At 44.9% G+C, this 19,599-nt stretch overlaps 1 protein-coding gene across 3 annotated transcripts in view; it reads right to left on the bottom strand.

Moving 5' to 3' along the window:
- The window catches only part of lrp8 (low density lipoprotein receptor-related protein 8, apolipoprotein e receptor), a 114,598-nt gene that overhangs the window by 34,745 nt on the left and 60,254 nt on the right, over positions 1-19,599 (bottom strand). For all 3 annotated transcript variants that reach the window (XM_041208376.1, XM_041208377.1, XM_041208378.1), the window contains one exon: positions 2,504-2,626. In XM_041208376.1, coding sequence (XP_041064310.1) covers positions 2,504-2,626 — 123 coding nt within the window. The remainder of the gene's footprint in view (positions 1-2,503; positions 2,627-19,599) is intronic.

Raw genomic sequence — 19,599 nt, 5'->3', positions numbered from 1 at the left:
AAACTACATTTGGTTTATTATTTAAATCACAGAGGCTCCTCATGCCATATTGCAGCTAAGAGAGGCTTTACATCCACCCAAATGATCAATGTAAAAGATTGGTCATGTTTGTCCTCCTGCAAACCATAAAGAGACAGCTGGGATCAATAGCCTCTAATATGGGTCACTGGCTCTTTAAGCTTCTTTAGATTGGAAAATTGCAAACTTTACTCCACTATTTAAGAGAGAAAAATGAAAGCTGGGAAATTAAATAACAGTAGCCTAACAACTGTTGGTGAGAACTTACTAGAGTCTATAATTAAAGGATGGAGTGACTGAACACATTGAAAATTTCAGCTGATTAGAAAGAACCAGCATTGATTTATAAAGGGTAGGTCATGCTTGACAAATCAATTGAATTCTTTTTTTTGAAGAGCAACTATTTTTTTTGAAGTAGTAGACAGGGGAATGTCTATGTATGTTATTTATATGGATATCCAGAAGGCCTTTGATAAAGTCCCACTTAAAAGACTATTAGATACAGTTGAAGCTCATGGAATTAGGGGTAAATTATTGACCTGGTTAGAAAAGTGCTGAGTGGCAGGAGATATAAAGTAGGGATAATGGGCAGGTTCTCCAACTGGCAGGATGTGAGTAGGGGTGTCCTATAAGGATTGGTGCTGGGGCCTTAACTTTCACCATGTTTATTAACGACTTAGATGATGGCATAGGAAGCCACTTATCCAAATTTGCCAATGACAGAAGATGGAAGGTTTTGTAAGCAATGTACTTGGAAGCATAGAATTACAATATTAATATTGTATATAGTAATTTATATATATATGAATGTCGGCCTTTATATCTAGAGGACCCGAATACAAGGGAGTAGAAGTTATGCTACAGCTATACAAAATGCTGGTTGGGCAACACCTGGAGTACTGTGAGCAGTTCTGGGCACCCCACCTTAAGAAGGATATATTGGCCCTGGAGGGAGTGAAGTGTAGATTTACCTGAATGATACCTGGACTCCAACAGTTAAATTACAAGGAGAGATTAAGGTACACAAATTAGAATTGTATTTTCTCGAATTTCAAAGGTGAATGCATAATTTAAAAGAGGTTTTCAATGTATTAAGAGGAAATGATAGAGAGAAATTATTTCTACTGGCTAGGGATTCTAGGGCCAGGGCATTGCCAAACAATTAGAGTCAGATTTTCAGGAGTGAAATTAGGAAACACTTTTACACACAATGAGTGGTAAAAGTTTGGAACTCTCTTCCATAAATGGCAATTGATGTTAGATCAATTGTTAATTTAAAAATCTGAGATTAATAGATTTTGTTAACCAGACATATTAAGGGATATGGAGTAAATGAGGGGGTGTTAGGCTGCAGATCAGCTGTGATCTCAATGAATGTTGGAACAGGCTCAAGAGGCTAAATGGCCTACTCCTGTACCTAAGATCAACATGGTTGGTTCCCCTCAATAGTGTTGTCAAAATCACACAGCTAGATGTAGAACTGAGTCATAATGACCAGGAAAGTCCCAGCTTTGATCCTTGGTCTGTACAGAGGTAGCGGATTCCAGGGCAGCATTGGGGCTTCACATTTAGTATATAGAGAAAGAATAAACACAGCCAGGCTTCATACTCCTGATCACTGTCCAGTAACCACTGCAGGACACTGCATGCATATGAACACTGGATAAGGGCAGGAATGATTCCAATTCTGATACATCCACAGTTGACATTCATAGTTCTATATAGCAAGTGAGGAATGCCCTTTGGGTAGGGCACATTGAACAGTGATGGTGACATCCTAGCACTATACCACTAACTTACATTTATACAGCACCTCGTGTAGTAAAACGATCACAAGGCACTTCATAGGGGAAATATTTGACAAAATTTGACTCCGGGCCACATCGTAACATGGATACTAACTTGTGCTTCAGCAGATCAATGGATGGTGTGGGTAAGTGAGAATGGGGGAAGGGGAAGAGTTTTCTAATTGGCCAGTTGATGCTTAGCTTATTTGCTTAAACTATATAAACTCCAAAATTAATTGTCAATGTATATGGCTATCCAGCCATAGACACCATTGCTGTTAACTATTGTTATTCACTTGAATTTTATTCATTTATATGCATGACAGATTAGAACTCTGAAATAAAAACAAAAATTCAGAATAATTCATAACTCCCTTCAAGCAGTAGCACCACGCTGCTCACAAGATCATGCCCCATTCATAACATCAGTGTATGGAATATAAGGATGTTACGACAGGGAATTTTACACAAAATAACTCCCCACAGGCTGCCTCTAGTCAACAGTTCTAAAGTATTAAAGGAGGAGGTATACATTTAACTCAATAACATTTAGGATTATGGGGCAAATCAGAAAAGTAAATGTCCCTCTAATATAGGTTCTCTGCCTCCACTGAATAGTTCAGTGCTTTGATACAGGACCTTCCCAGTTTACCTCAAAGACCTTTCAGGATATCCTCTTTCCAACTATGGTTACTCACTGCACAATGCAGCTGCTTCATCTGATCCATCCGTACACTCCTCTTCACCATCACAACGCCAGCCCTCCATGATGCAGTCACCACTGTCACAGGTAAATTCCGTCGCTGCACAGGTTTTCTTGGCTGTTTGATAAACAGAATTCACAACACTTAGAGCAATGGATAAAATAATAATTTGATTGCAGCTCAGTTCTAAAGTTCAGACAGATTCTCCATGGCTTTGTATCCACCTCAAGTAGGCGGGTACAATGTTTAAATATTCATTTGGGGGAAAAGGACGTGTTTTATCCTAATACTCGGGTATTAAAAGGCATAGTTTTTAAAAGGGCTCCCACATGAAATAGATGTAACTATGGCACTAACTGATTAAAGGGCACAAGCATGTACGTTGCATTTGGAATATTTTAGTCAACTGTTGACTATTTCTGCTATCTTCTCATATTAACATCAAGGTTCTGGCCTTTATCGCAGTTGTCCTGTGTTTTTTGCCCCAAGTAATACACAGAAATTACAGCACAGAAACAGGCCATTTGATTCAGCTGGTATCCATCTCCAACAAGAGAGAATCTAACCATCACTGCTTGACATTCAATAGCATTACCATCGCTGAATCCCCCACTATCAATATCCTGGGGATTACCATCGGCCAGAAACTGAGCTGGGCCATATAAATACTGTGGCTAAAGAGCAGGTCAGTGGCTGGGAATCCTGCGGTGAGTAACTCACCTCCTCACTTCCCAAAGCCTGTCCACCATCTACCAAGCACAAGTCAGGAGTGTGATGGAATACCCTCTTGCCTGGATGAGTGCAGCTCCAACAACACTCAAGAAGCTTGACACCATCTAGTACAAAACAGCCCGCACTTCCACAAACATTCACTCCCTCAACCACTGACACACAGTGGCAGCAGTGTGTACCGTGTACAAGATGAGCTGCAGAAACTCACCAAGGCTCCTTAGACAGCACCTTCCAAACCCATAACTGCTACCATCTAGAAGGACAAGGGCAGCAGACAGGAACACCACAACCTGGAAGTTCCCCTCAAAGCCACTTACCATCTTGACTTGGAAATATATTGCCGTTCCTTCTGTTGCTGGGTCAAAATCCTGGAACTCCCTTCCTAACAGCACTGTGGATGTACCTACACCACATGGACTGCAGCGGTTCAAGAAGGCAGCTCACCTCCATCTTCTCAAGGGCAACTAGGGATGGACAATAAATGCTGGCCTAGCCAGCAATGCCCACATACCGTAAATGAATTTTTAAAAATCATTTAAGCTCCACATGAAACTCTTCCCACTATATTGGAACTCATCATTCTATCAGCATACCGTTCTAATCCTTTCTCCCTTATGTTCTTGTGAATTCACTCGCTATACCGACAGTGAGCCATCTCCTCCCACCACACACTGTAACTGCATCTCTCACTTCAGGTGGAGCGAGCATCCTTTAGACAAATTGCAACTTCCTATTTATAGCTGTAGCTTAGGAACAGAAAATGTAAAATCTGCTGCACAGAGGGACACAAGAAATAACACATGCCTCAAACAAACCCCACAGTAACCAGGCCAACCGCCAGCCACCAGCTCCTGGTAACCAGGCCAACCGCCAGCCACCAGCTCCTGGTAACCAGGCCAACCACCAGTAATCAGCTCCACCACTATAACTGGAGACTTCCTGCAGATATTAACACACTTTCAGGCAGACAGGGGGGATGGAATCATCCCAGATTTGCACTAAGTGCTGTAGCAGGCGGAAAAAACGTTTCACCCGCCGGTCGCAATGGCAGCTATTCACACCGTATCATCCCAATCCTGCCTCATTAATCATGCATTCCCATGGAAACATGCCGTTCCACTGGCAGGCAGCCTCCGTTTCATCTGCTGTGCCTTCACCTTGCCAATTCCTCATGCTGGGCACCATATTTAAAGTGCAACCATGTGCACACCTCTCAGTGCTTCCAGCCCAGGACTGCTGGACAGAAGACAGACAAGAAGACTGCGGAAACCCCCAATTCAGTGACTCACCCACCGTGATGTCCTCTACCCCGGCTCTGGCTGCAATAGTGGCAGCAACATCATCAATCCAGCTTGTGAAGTGGTGGCAGCGGTGGTCAGTGCCAACGCCCTCCAAATGAGGACAGCCACCCAGTGCCGAAAGCGATGAATGATCTCCTCCGTTCCGCCAGGGTAAGTCACTCTTCTCATCATTCACAATTCACATTCACAAACCCATCACACATCCACAGGGATCTCACTCACTGCCAGTTCAAAGGGCATCACCATTCGTCCTTCACACACACCCTCATTGTCCTCATCCCGCCTATGGCACCAGTCACCACCCATACAGGCCTGGCATACTTATCTGGCCTGGCAGGCATCCTGCTTGCACTTTCTCCATTTCTATTCGTGCAGGGCAGAGATGTCGCAGACCGGTGGAGGAATGCCTGAAATCAGTGTCTTCACTGATTTTGAAAAGAGTCATCCAGAGAAGATCTGGGTTATTCCTGCACTGATGATGAGGTCGACGGCATTGAACCAAGTGAGGATCCAGCAGTGTAACATCCATCAGCCAACCCTGCTGGTGAGTCACTTCCCCTGTTCCGCAGTCCCCTGCCAGGCACTAATTATCTCTCCTTGCTTTCGCAGGCACGTCTGCCAAACAGCCGACACAGTCCATGGCCCAGGTCCTCAACCCAAGCCCCAGAGACACCTCAGAAGAGGAGTGCGCTGAAACCCTCATTGAAGACCCATCGCAGCGCTCACCCCCATCCTCCACCAGTGCAGAGACACACACCTCAGTGGGACCTAGCTTTAGAATAGCTCAAGATTACAATCTGGTGAGCACATCGCACTTTCTGATCCACAGCAGGCAGCGGCAGAGACTTTTCCCAGTTTTCCAGCAATCAGTGGACTGCTGGAGACCAGAAATTTGCTGAGCCCGAGTCAGATGATGAGCCTCGCTCATGTCACAGTTGCTGGAGCTGGAAAGGCAAGCGCAGGAACAGCAGGAAGTGATGTCCGCCACACTCCTCAGATTGCAAGGCATGATGGAGGAGTCCGTTCACTTTCAGTCTGAGGTGGTAGCGCTGGTATGCCAATGCACAGAGGTCAACCGGTAGGATGGCGGTTGCCATGGAAACCGTGGCCCAGGACATCAGTCCTGCACTGCTGCCCGGGCTGAACTCCATTGCTGATGCCATAGTTGGCCTAGAGTGTCAACACGAGGTGGGTGCGGGGCAGCTTGATATCACTCCAGCTTCCCCTTCTCCTCAAAGGGTCAGCCAGGGGTCCTCAGGCAGCCATAGGGAGGAGATCAGCAGGTGTACCCTCCGGGGTCATCCATCCAGGTGATTCCGGGAGTGTCCGGCCCATACAAATCTCCTCTACAGCTCCAGCTCCACAGGCCGAGGAGGGTGCCATTGCCACACAGCAGGATCCTGAAAGCAGGCCGGGACTCTCCAGGTCTTGGCCCTCCAGGGGATGCCTGTCAAGGTCATCACAGATGCAGTCAGCAGGCTACCTCCATCTCCGCTGTGGATGTCCAGGTAGTACCAAGACATAGTGGCACGGTTAGGAAGGTTAAGAAGATATAGTTGTACAGTCTGGGTACAGGTGTTAATCACTTGTACATACTGTTCACTTTGTTAATAAACTCCCAAGAATGTCTCCTTGCCCATAGCTCCTTGTTCTGATGGGCAGTGTTCGTGTCACTCAGATGTGAAACCTTGGTCCCTGCATAAGATAAGATAAGACCCTGTGTCTCAGCCCAGGGTCTCTTTCCTGTGTGCTGTGCAACCTTCCCAGTACATTTATAGTGTGCCTTCATTGTCACTGGTCACGTCAGTCATGCCTGCACCTCGCCGGGGTTTATCAATGCTGCCAGAACATCCTGGGCTGGTGGCACAGAGCTCCGTCTTTCTCTCAGTATGCTCCCAGCACCTTTGAAGTGCACTGCATGGCTGCCCGAAACCTCACCCACCTCTTCCCCACTCCACCTGACTGATTGGTGGCAGCTTTGCCCTCTGGACTGCATGCTGTGCTCTCAGCTCAGGCACAGGCATTCTCCTAACCCGCATGCAAGGCTGCTCTGTTAGCTTGAACCAAGGGGAAGACTGATCCATACCTTAAAAAAGACATTGCAAGGGGCTATGAGTGGCTCTACCAGTGGCTGCTCCATGGCAAGCTTTAGCAAGGAGATTGTACAACATACATAGTCATCCAACTGTTCTGCAGTCCACTAAAACACTCATTAGTTTGCAGCCTGTACCTGAGGGATGAAAAGCTCTGGGGCATTTGGTGGCACTTGCATGCCTCTATGTTGCTTGAGAGTGGGCAGATAAGCTAGAGACCTGACTCAACGTGATCTGAACCGTCTCAGCTGCGGAAGAATGGTCACTTTATACAAGGGTTCCTTAATGTGTGGCCACTTTCCTCCCTCCCACCCCTCCACATGTGCTTGTACACTACTATCAACTGCAGTGCAGCCCCTGCACGACCACCCAACTCACCTCAACTGCAGTGCAGCCCTTGGTCCGGCACTACACTGTCAGCTAGCCAGGAAAACCTGACTTGCCTGTGCCCTTGCCTCAATGCATGGCCCCTGAACCTCGAAATCCAACAGGTGACCCTTACGAGTGCTGCGCAATGTTGCTGTGCACTCACCTCCTAGCTCCCCTCGAAATGCAGCTCGCCAGGCACACACCTTATAAATGCTGTTGTCAAACATGTTGGTCGGACCCAATGCGGGAGGATGATTCCAGCGAGCTGGGCTTATAACAACATGAATTTCTTGACGTGCGGTAGCAGGAAGTGTGGTCCACCATTAATGAGCAGAGCAGACGATTGCAAACAGGTTTTCTAATGCCATGAAACCAATGTTTGGCCTTACCGCCATATTGTCCACTCACCCCCATCCGACACCACTGGGCACGGAAAATTCCACCCAGGGTCTTGGGTTAACATCTCATCCAAAAGACAGTACCTCAATCTCAAGACTTCCCAAAATGTTCCACAGCCAATGAAATGCAGTTGCCATTGCAATGGAAGAGATGTAACAGCCAACGTGCAAAAGGGAAGCCCTCACAAACAGCAATGTCACAACGACCAGACAACTTATTACAGTGATGTTAGTTGAGAGAAAAATATCAGCCTGCTCTTCTTCAAAATAGTGGGATCTACCATAACCACCCAAGGAGACAGACAGGGCCTTTGTCTCAATGTCCTATCCTAAAAGCTGCACCAATGGCATTGTAGCTGTCCCCCAACACCACACTAAAGAGTCAGTCCAGGTGCAGTAAGAATGGAACCCATGGCCTTCCAAATCACAGACAAGAGTGCCAAAACTGGTCCATGGCTGACACCTTTACCCTTTCTTGTCCCTTCAGAACTAAAAGAGTGATATTTTAACTCATTCAAAACCCATCTACCTACAGAGTTAAAATCAAGCCAAAAGTATCTAAAATTGAAGAACATGTTTGGAGAGCGATCTGCATTCTACATACATGGAAATAATAGCTGGAGAGACACTACTCTGGATCACCTGCTCCATAGATCCCAACTAACATTGTGTCATTGCGCATTTATCTGCAACCAACTAGTTGCCAGACCATGATACACGACCAGCTGGGAGCAAGCAGTTCTGAACTTCTATACAGTTACAATGGGGACAGAATCAGGTCTGACTGCATTGCCCTTTACTCTCAAACAGCCTGCCTGGGAGCAATGTTAATTGTGCAGGGTAATGGAGGGGGAATACCTTCCTCCGCTGTACTGTGTCTAAGCAAGAGTTGGAGGAGAGGAGGTGAAAATCAGGGAGGGAGAAAACAGAAGAAGAGCAGGAGCCATACAGGTGGGATTGAGAAACATTGCCCACCTGCTATCATTGCCCAGTATCTGCCAGGTTCACCTTGAACTGAGGGACCACAGCTGAAAATGCAAGGATGGTTTCACTGCACCTGTCGGGCAGCAAGAATACCTTATCATTTCTTTCAGAAAAATCTCTCAATGCTTCACGTATAGCAAATGACTGAGTGAAGAAACGGTTCTCCAGTGGGTAAACACAGCAGTCATTTTGAACACAGCAAGCTCCTATCAAATTACAAGATTAGTTACAAGCTGGTTAATCAGGATTTTCGTGCAGATGTTTGAGAGGAATGTTTGACCTGTTCTTCAAAATTTAGAGTCATAGAGTCACAGGGTCAAAATTTGGCTATGTGACTTCCCATTGAAGAAATTGTTTCTTCCTATGTCACTCTCCATTTCCCTCTCACTTTCTTTTGTGACTATCACCATCTGGTCTTTGTAAATATGTCCCCTCTTCTCATTTACTGATGCTAAACTGTTTCTGGCTCCTTTCCCTTTCCAGCGATTATCACTGCCAAAATGCTTCCCAGTTGGAATGCCTTATCTGAGATGATTGAAGAGAGAACCTTCAGGGCCTGCAGAAGGCTGTCAGGTAGACAGTTACATGAGAAGTGCTCCTTGCTGTTTGTCCAGACCCATATAGTTGCAAATGCATACAGAAGGGGCCAGACCTCATTTTGATAGGTAATTAATGAATGTGAAATTCAGCTTTCCAAGATAGACAGTGGAACCAATAGCATCACTAAAATACATCCGGCTGGCCAACCATAATCTTGGGTACTTCCCACCATAATCACAGTTAGTAATGCTTTCAGTGGCACTACATGAGAGAAGGCATACCAGGGTGACCAACAGGCATTATACAATGACTAGTTGCACCCAGTCACCAAGATGCTACTAGTGTAAATCAATAGGTTTAGATGCACCTGGCTGGCAACAAGCACAGGGGCTCAGGCCAGCAGAGAGCCAGATGCAGAGCTGTGCCTATAGCTACCATGCACAATCGAGATGGCACATTCAGTGACAGTAAGGGCCAGCTATAGCCTAAAACTTGCCACTGCCTTCTGCAGGCTTGCCGCAATGCTGATGAATAAGAATGGTGGCACTAGGCACTGACCTCTTCATTAATCATCGCACTGATATTTTATCTTATTTAAAAACTCACTTGCCATATGATTCTAAACTGCACCTATGTAGGAAAAGTTAATCCAGAGTGTTACATTCATCATTACATAGAATGGTACAAGCAAGGAAATAGAGAGTGTAGCGATAATGATGGACAAAATTCATCAATTACTCTGCAGGACATTGCTGTTCTCGTCCAGTGGGGGTTGTGTAGAGCCCAGCGGGCCAAGGTTGAGTTTTGGAGGTGTGCGGATAGATGAATACTCTGAAGCTTCATCAGTGGGGATCAGGGAGTATTAATGTTCAGTTTTCCCTCAGGGGATTAAACAGATTAGGCACATGTACTGAATAAAGTGAACAATAGCAAGAGAAAAAGAAAGTGAGAACTTGCAGGAACTTAGCAATTAATTCACATCCTGGTCGGGGATATCAATAATTTTCCTTTCCTGAAATTCTAGCCGCAAAAGTGCACAGGTAGTAGATACAAGTTCAGGAAATGCGGGAAAAACTCAGCAGTTCTGACAGCATCTATGGAGCGAGAAACAGAGTTAATGTTTCGAGCCTGTATCAGATCTCAGATCTCTGTTTCTCTTTCCATAGATACTGTTGGACCTGTTGAGCTTTTCCAGCATTTTCTGTTTTTGTTTCAGATTTCCAACATCAGCAGTATTTTGATTTTAAAAGGTGGTATTTTGTTTTACTGCTGTTTAACTATAAATTTCATGGCCACCTACATTTCATCAATCACAAAACCATTCACGGGTAGGGGGTTAGGAACAACAATTGCACTTTATTAATTTGATGAACAGACAGTAATAGACAGGTTTTGCTTCAGTAAAGCAGATGTAAGACCAGAACAGCTCAACAGATTCTCAGCTTTCGAAACACTGCTAGTGAACTCAAACTTAAACAATAATTGAAAACATCCAATTTGTAATTGATGGTTTGCTATGTTATGCTGTTGTGCTACAAAATCAGTCAGAAGCCATCAATAGTCATCAATTGCATTAAAAAAGAAATCTACAAGAGATTCTGTGTACGAGCCAAAGCAGAGCCCCCAGTGTTCGACACTTGCTATTTGATATGCAATCATTCTCCTAGCTCTGGCTACCAACCACTACGAGTTACAATGGAAAGCAAAAACAAAAATTGCTGGAAAAACTCAGCAGGTCTGACAGCATCTGTGGAAAGGAAGACAGAGTTAACGTTTCGAGTCCGTATGACTCTTCATCAGAACTAAAGAGGGATAAGAAATGTAGTGAAACATAAGCTGTTTAAGGGGGCTGGGACAGGTGGAGCTGGATAGAGGGTGTGATAGGTGGAGGTAAAGGAGAGATTGCTAAAATGTCATAAACAAAGGACAAAAGGGTGTTGGCAGTAGTGATATAGCTAAAGGATGTGTTAATGGTAGCATTAAGGATAGAAAACAGGATGAGCAAGTGACAGATGGCCCTAATGGGGTTGGGGTGGGGGGAAGGGATCGAAATAGACTAAAAGGTTAGAGAAAAAGCAAAGGATGGAAATAAATTTTAAAAATAATAATGGAAATGGGTGGGAAAAGAAAAATATATATATTAAAAATTATTAGAAAAAAGGGGGTGAGGATGGAGGAGAGAGTTCATGATCTGAAGTTGTTGAACTCAATGTTGTGTCCGGAAGTCTGTAAAGTGCCTAATCGGAAGATGAGGTGCTGTTCCTCCAGTTTGTGTTGAGCTTCAGTGGAACATTGCAGCAGGCCAAAGATGGACATGTGGGCATGAGAGCAGGGTGGAGTGTTGAAATGGTAAGCGACAGGGAGGTCTGAGTCATGTTTGTGGACAGACCGAAGGTGTTCCGCAAAGCAGTCATACCAGTCTATGTTTGGTCTCTCCAATGTAGAGGAAACCGCATTGGGAGCAGAGAATGCAGTAGACTAAATTGAGGGAAGGTGCAAGTGAAGTGATGCTTCACTTGAAAGGAGTGTTTGGGCCCTTGGACGGTGAGGAGGGTGGAAGTAAAGGGGCAGGTGTTGCATCTTCTGCAGTTGCATGAGAAGGTGCCGTGGGAGGGGGTTGAGGTGTACGGGGTGATGGAGGAGTGGACCAGGATGTCCCAGAGGGAGCGGTCCTTACAGAATACCGCCGGGGGGTGAAGGGAAGATGTATTTGGTGGTGTTTTTATCCTCTTTTTTCTAATAATTATTATATATTTTTTACATATATATTTTTCTTTTCTAACCTATTTCCATTATTGTTTTTAAAATTTATTTCCATCCTTTGTTTTATCTCCACCTTTAGCCTATTTCGATCCCTTTCACTCACTCCACCCCCTCTAGGGCTATCTGTCACCTGCTCATCCTGCTTTCCAACTTTAATGCCACCATTAGCACATCCTTTAGCTAATATCACTACCGTCAACACCCCTTTGTCCTTTTGTTTATGACATTTTAGCAATCTCTCCTTTGCCCCCGCCTATCACTGGCCCCCTATCCAGCTCCACCTGTCCCACACCCCCTTAAACAGCTTATATTTCACCACATTTCTTATTCCTCTTTAGTTCTGATGAAGAGTCATACAGACTCGAAACGTTAACTCTGTCTTCCTTTCCACAGATGCTATCGGACTTGCTGAGGTTTTCCAGCAATTTTTGTTTTTGTTTCAGATTTCCAGCGTCTGCAGTATTTTGCTTTTATCTACAATGGAGACCAATGAGCATAAAAATGAGTCAGTGAAGATATATCAGCTTCCAATTGGTATGGGTAAACAAGTTTATAGTTACAGTTTTACAAACCAAATAGAGAGATGGCAAAGTAAAAATCATGCAACCTCTCAGAATCATAAGAGTGCAGAAGATGCCCTTCGGCCCATCGAGTCTGCACTGACACATGAGAAACACCTGACCTACCTACTTAATCCCATTTACCAGCACTTGGCCCATAGACTTGAATGTTATAATGTGCCAAGTGCTCATCCAGGTACTTTTTAAAGGATGTGAGGCAACCTGCCTCCACCACCCTCCCAGGCAGTGCATTCCAGACCGTCACCACCTTCTGGGTAAAAAGTTTTTCCTCACATCCCCCCTAAACTTCCTGCCCGTCACCTTGAACTTATGTCCCCTGGTGACTGATCCTTCAACTAAGGGAAACAGCTGCTCCCTATCCACCCTGCCCATGCCCCTCAAAATCTTGTACACCTCGATCAGGTCACCCCTCACTCTTCTCTGCTCAAAAGAAAACAACCCAAGTCTATTCAACCTCTCTTCATAACTTAAATGTTTCATCCCAGGCAACATCCTGGTGAATCTCCTCTGCACCCACTCCAGTGCAATCACATCCTTTCTATAATGTAGCGACCAGAACTGAACACAGTACTCCAGCTGTGGCCTCACCAAGGTTCTATACAACTCCAACATGATCTCCCTACTTTCGTAATCTATGCCTCGATTGATAAAGGCAAGTGTCCCATATGCCTTTTTCACCACCCCACTAACATGCCCCTCTGCCTTCAGAGATCTATGAGCACACACGCCAAGGTACCTTTGTTCCTCAGAACTTCCTAGTGTCATGCTGTTCATTGAATACTTCCTTGTCAAATTACTCCTTCCAAAGTGTATCACCTCACACTTTTCAGGGTTAAATTCCATCTGCCACTTATCTGCCCATTTGACCATCCCATCTATATCTTCCTGTAGCCCAAGACACTCAACCTCACTGTTAACCACCCGGCCAATCTTTGTGTCATCTGCAAATTTACTAATCCTGCCCCCAACATAGTCATCTATGTTGTTTATATAAATGACAAATAATAGAGGACCCAGCACACATCCCTGTGGTACGCCACTGGACACTGGCTTCCAGTCACTAAAGCATCCTTCTGTCATCACCCTCTGCCTACTACAACTAAGCCAATTTTGAATCCACCTTATCAAATTACCCTGTATCCCATGTGCATTTGCCTTCTTTATAAGTCTCCCATGTAGGACCTTGTCAAAGGCTTTGCTGAAATCCATATAAACTACATCAACTACACTACCCTCATCTACACACCTGGTCACCACCTCAAAATATTCAATCAAATTTGTTAGGCATGACCTCCCTCTGACAAAGCCATGCTGACTATCCCTGATCAAACCTTGCCTCTCCAAGTGGAGATAGATTCTCTCCTTCAGAACTTTCTCCAATAGTTTCCCTACCACTGACATGAGACTCACTGGCCTGTAGTTCCCTGGCTTATCTCTGCAAATCCTCTTAAGTAGCGGAACCACATTAGCTGTTCTCCAATCCTCTGGCACCTCCCCTGTGGCCAGAGAGAAAGTAAAAATTTGGGTCAGAGCCCCTGCGATCTCCTCCCATGCCTCCCTCAGCAGTCTGGGACACAAATCATCCGGACCTGGGGATTTGTCCACTTTTAAGCCTGCCAATACCTTGTCACTCCCTATATCAATTTGCTCAAGAACCTCCCAGTATCTCTCCCCAAGTTCCATACCTTCATCCTCATTCTCTTGGGTGAAGATGGACGTGAAGTATTCATTCAGTACTCTAGCGATGTCCTCTGGCTCCACCCATAGATTGGCCCCTTGGTCCCTTATGGGCCCTACTCTTTCCCTGGTTATCCTCTGCCCATTGATATACTTGTAGAATATCTTGGGATTTGCCCTACTTTTACCAGCCAGACCTTTCTCATATCCCTTCTTTGCTCTCCTATTTGCTTTCTTAAGCTCCACCCTGCAGTTTCTGTACTTCACTAATGCCTCTGCTGATTTGCTTCCCTTGTACCTGCTAAAAGCCTCTCTCTTCCTTCTCATCGTATCCTGAATATCTCTGGTCATCCATGGTTCTCTGGGCTTGTTACTCCTTCCTATCACCCTAGAGGGAACATGTTGTGCCTGTACCATCCCCATTTCCTTTTTCAACGCCCCGCACTGCTCCTCTGTGGATTTCCCCACAAGTAGCTGTTCCCAGTCTACCTTGGCCAGATCCTGCCTTATTTTACTAAAATCCACTCTCCCCCAATCCAAAACATCTCTTTGCAACTTGTTTATTTTTTTGTCCATAACAAGCTATAGGCATTTTAGTGTCATAAAATAATATGGACTGTTGTGATGTTCTTACAGAGTTTTATGATATTTACTTTGTGAGGGAGCATGTTCCATTAAATACTTTATAAAGTATTTATTGTATAAAAGTAATGCACTGTTAATGTTCTCCCAAGCCTTGGCTAGTTTATTTTGTGTTCCTGTTCAGTAACTGATATTAATCTGTCTCTGTGGATTTTGTTGATCTTAGCCAGTAAGGACAATTCACCTCAGCATAGGGGATGATAGTGGTATAGGGGTAATGCCACAGGGACTAGTAATCCAGAGGCCCAGGCTAATGCTCTGGGGACATGGGTTCAAATCCCACCGTGGCAGTTCATTTAATAATCCTGGAATAGAAAGCTGCATCTTAATGATGGTGACCATGAAAACGAACATTCCCTCCTCACCCTCACTCCCCCACATGTGCTTGTGTACCACCATCAGACCATGCTGCCCTGCCCCAACCGAAGTGCAGCCCTTGCCCCGGCACCACACTGACAGCCAGCCGGGAAAAAGCGACTTGCCTGTGTCCTTGCCTGAATGCGCAACGCCTTGACCTTGAAGTCAACCCTCACGAGCGCTGGTCCATGTTACCGAGCACTCATCTCCGAGTTCCCCTCGAAGTGCAGCTTGCCAGGTGCACACCTTTTAAATGCTGTTGTGAAACACGTCAGCGTGCAACCACGCCAACGTGCTCGGATGATCCAGCGTGGGGGATGATTCTGGCACGCAGGGCTTATAATAATATGCAGATGTCTCTCCATGAAGTTCCCAACATCCAGCAGCGGGAAAGGTGGCCCACCATTGATGGGCGGAGTGGATGATCGCAAATTTGTTTCATGATGGCGTGAAACTGATTTTTGGCCTTTCCACCAGATTGTCCACCCACACCTGCCACAACGCCCGCCGCCAATGGGCACGGAAAATCCTGCCCGTGGTTTCTATTCCTCACGGGCATCCATCATTAGAAAATGCACTTGTGAACCTCAGGCAAGAGTAGGATTCTTCTTCTATAATCTACTCACAGTCAAGTTTGTTACTGACAAGCAATGACATTAAGAATGGCCACTTGGATTAAGATACCAGAGTTTAGCCAACACTACAGGATGGTTGTCCAAGTGTGAGTCAGCACTTGCCATACAATAGGTTAAAAAGCCAGCAACAGTGGGAATATTATGGGCAAAGAGATCAAGAGTATTCTGTCAAAAAGGTACTAACCCAGGCAACTCAACATCAGCATCATCGCAAGTGCATCATATTGTAATGGTGTATTAATAGCCTGAGTATCCTAGTGAGAAGCTGCATTGACAATTATATGGTTAGGTATAGAAAGATCATTAATTGGTATAATGGCTCACAAACTGCCTATCCATGGAATTCTCATGCAAAGGATGATGACAGGCCTAGGATATATATAATAAACAATATGTATCCTTATAGTGCTTTTAATACATTAAAACAGCCAAAAATGAGTCATGGAGATGGCAGCTGGATATCAAGCAATTACAACCCGTTTCTACTGAGCACCTGTAATGTAGGGAGGAAAAGTCCCTAGCCACTTCAGAGATGTAAGGACAAAAGGAAATATTAGGAAATGGTGGCCAACCACCTGATCAAAGTGCTGGGTTTTAAGAAGAGTCTTAAAATGAAAAGACAAAGGTGAAGAGGTTTAGGGAGAGAAGCAGCAATGGAAGAAGGGCAGGAGGGGTGGTGGTGGGTGATACAAAAGCAAAATACTGCAGGTGCTGGAAATATGAAATAAAAACAAAAAATGAGGAAATACTCAGCAGGTCAGACAGCAACTTTGGAGAGCAACAAAGCTAATACTTCAGGTCAAGATGACCTTTCATCTGGTGAAAGGTCATCTCAACCTGAAACATTAACTTGTTTTCTTTCCACAGATGCTGCCTGCTCTGCTGAGTATTTCCAGCATTTTTGTTTTTATTACTGGGGAGGTAATCAAAGGCATGGTCAAGGAAGCAGATTTTGAGGAGACTTCTGAAAGAAGGGTGAGGATAAGAAGGCAGAGGAGTTTATAGAGAAAGTTGCAGAAGATGGAGCCGAAACTGCTTATGGTTCTGCAACCAAAATTGCATTCGACCAAGTGGAGCATCAAAAAAAGGCTGGATCCCAAGGGTGGAGCAAACGTAATGTGCGGAGGAGCAAGGCCTAGGGGAGATTTGAACATAAAGACAAGCATTTGTGATTTTTTTACATTGGGGAATTTGGATCATTGGTAAAAGAGGATGGGAAAGTAAAGCTTAATATGGGAAGTGGTGTAAGTATAGAATTAGATAGTGATGCTCATGTTACTTTCAATTTACTTTAAGAAATGGAACTCTGCAGTCCTTTGCCCAGGCGACTAAATGGATTGACCATAGTATATCCATGGTAGAGCATCCAGTCCTGTCCCTGTTGTTTTTGTCAACATTGATAATACAATAGGCAAGCTTCTATTCCAACTAATATTTACGTAGGACTGATGTAAGTGGAATCTCCTGCTGCTAAAATCAGAGTGAGAGTGCTCTTTCACCAATTAGGACAGTAATTTATTTTTACCATGTCTTCCTGGGAATTATTCTGTTTCATTGGATTAATACATTGAGGTTAAGTAATTTCATATATTGTGATATTACTTTGAATCCCCTTCCCCACTATCAATCCAGCTGTCAAGAACTATAATTTTGTGTTGCCAATAAGGACAGAGTCAGAATCAACACATTGACCTGTCCCTTGTAAGTATGGTCTGCCTAAGAGATGTCCCTCTGCTCATCTCTCCACACCTCGCAGTCTTGTGCTTTCCTCTTCAGTTGCTCATAGGAACCTCCTATTTTCAATTTCAAGTTGTCTAATATCATCATTCTCTCTCGAGCTACAACCCTGTAATCCTCCTTCAATCACCTCCGTCAGGGCATTCTCATGCCTTAGGATGAGGCTAATTCAACCTTGTTGCATTTTCTGGATGATAATGGTCTTTCCTCAGTTCTCCACTATCCTAAGAACTTCTTTACTACTCTTGTGTTCTCTCCAACTGACCCACTCCATCCTTCTCCATTTTCGCAACTTTCTAGTCTTTGAAGCAGATTGCTCCCCCACAAGATCCATGTTCAAATCCAACCCAGGCTGGGTTGGGAGGAAAATCCTCTCCGCCATTAAGGGATCTACATCAAATGAGTTTTGGTCAGTCTCAATTCAATCCCTAATGCGAACAGGTCTAAGCATTAAAGTACAAACAGTTTAATTGGCAATCTCTGTCACTGAAGTCAAAAGGCTGTTTTTTATGGAGGATATGATACTGGTGCAGTAAGAAGTCCTTCCCTAAGGTTGAGATTCAGATACAAAGTAGGAGGAGCTTTACTTTCGCAGATTAGGTAAAGTTCATGTTAGCAACAGAGTAGAAACAGCTTTTCTCTGTAACTAATTCATGTGGCACCTATCCCAGGTGAAGATTCTTCTCAAACTAGGTACAGAAATTGAGAAATCTCCAGCACTGGTTTTCATGTTGTATGTTTTGATAACTTTGCAGGAGTGTTCATTGAGTCAGATTGCAAACTCTATGAAACATAAACAATCTCTTGGCAGCTATAGGGCAGGTTTTTCCTATGGGCTCCTCGGTTCAAGTTTCATTTATTCCAGTAAATTCATGCCCAGCAGTTTGTGCCAGGACAGCTTTCAGAAGCACTCAGTCAGAAAACAATTACTCATTTTTTACCTCTCCTCTCCAGAGATGCAGCTCAACCCGAACTGCGGTCTCATGGAGACCTCACCGATGAGGCTGGCTATTTAATTGTGGAGGTATTGCAGCGGTACTTGATTTTTACAGGTCAGCTGACTTTCACATGCAGGAAGTCTCCAGCAGGCGTCAACGGATGGGGATCGAGAGCAGAGAGCACAGCTAATTTTCAACTCCCTCCTCCTCCTCAATTCATGGGCGCTGAAGACAACTGTAGAACTGTTCCCACCTCATCTCAGCTGGGATCAGCTCTCTCAGCACAGACTATGGGCAGGATTTTCTGCCCGTCTGGTGGGCGGGCCCAACCCAATCTCCGCCGGAGAAGTGGGCCCCGCCGCCATTTTAAGTGGGCGGGCCAACTAAGGTCCGCCCAGCGTGACGTCTGTCAGGAAGCGCTATGCTCTTCCTGTGCAGGGGGGGGGCGGGGGGGGGTGATCCCCCAAATGCAAGAGTGCGCTCTTTCACGCATGCGCACGACTGAGCTTACATCTCCCTGAGGCTAAGTGCTGCTTCAGGGAGATCGCTGACAGCATTAAAAATAGAAAAATATAAAAACCCTTAATGTCCCCCTCATAAGACAATGTCACACAAGAGGGGACATGTTAATAAATTGCATTGAAACTTTAATAAACTTTTTTAAACCCTGCATGAAACCTCATCCCGCCAGTGGATGAGGTTTTATGTTTTTTCAGAAGCCCACCGGGGCTCCTGGCCTGCCCACCAGCCTCAAGGTTGGACGGGCAGGTCCTTTAATTGTTTTAATTATCCTGTCAATGGCCTCAATTGGCCATTGACAGGTCGGCGGGGGGACAGCTGATTGCAATGTGCCCCCACCTTCCTGAATATTTAAATGGGGCAGGATGACGTCAGGGGTTCCCCCGACCTCATCCTACGTCGGCGAGCGGGCCCCGCCCCCTGCTCGCTGACGGGAAAATTCAGCCTTATGAATCAAGGTTGTGCATTGTGCTGCTCAACAAACTATGGAACCACACCTGCCTGTACATTTATTATACAGAGTCATTGGGGAGAATGCTACCTCCTTCATTTCATTCGCAAACCCATAGTCCCAATGATACACTCACCTCTGTCTCTTACGTGTCAGTCAGATGCTTTTGTTTTACACCTCAACGTTGGGAGTTAAAATTTACTTTGGGGGAAAAATATATTTTCAAAATAAAAGGCCATAATGACAACTATTCTAGGCCCTAACCTGCATCAATTTGTCCTGTACTTGAGCGGCTAACTGAGCGTTGAAGTCTTCCTGATGTGTCACTCCTGGAGAGACACAATTCAATCATTTTTATCTACCCTAGAAAACA

The sequence above is a fragment of the Carcharodon carcharias genome, chromosome 16 (assembly GCF_017639515.1).
Source record: "Carcharodon carcharias isolate sCarCar2 chromosome 16, sCarCar2.pri, whole genome shotgun sequence".
NCBI classification, from domain to species: Eukaryota; Metazoa; Chordata; class Chondrichthyes; order Lamniformes; family Lamnidae; genus Carcharodon; species Carcharodon carcharias.
Note: the sequence above shows the minus strand (reverse complement) of the source record. Positions and strands in the feature narration are given on the sequence as shown.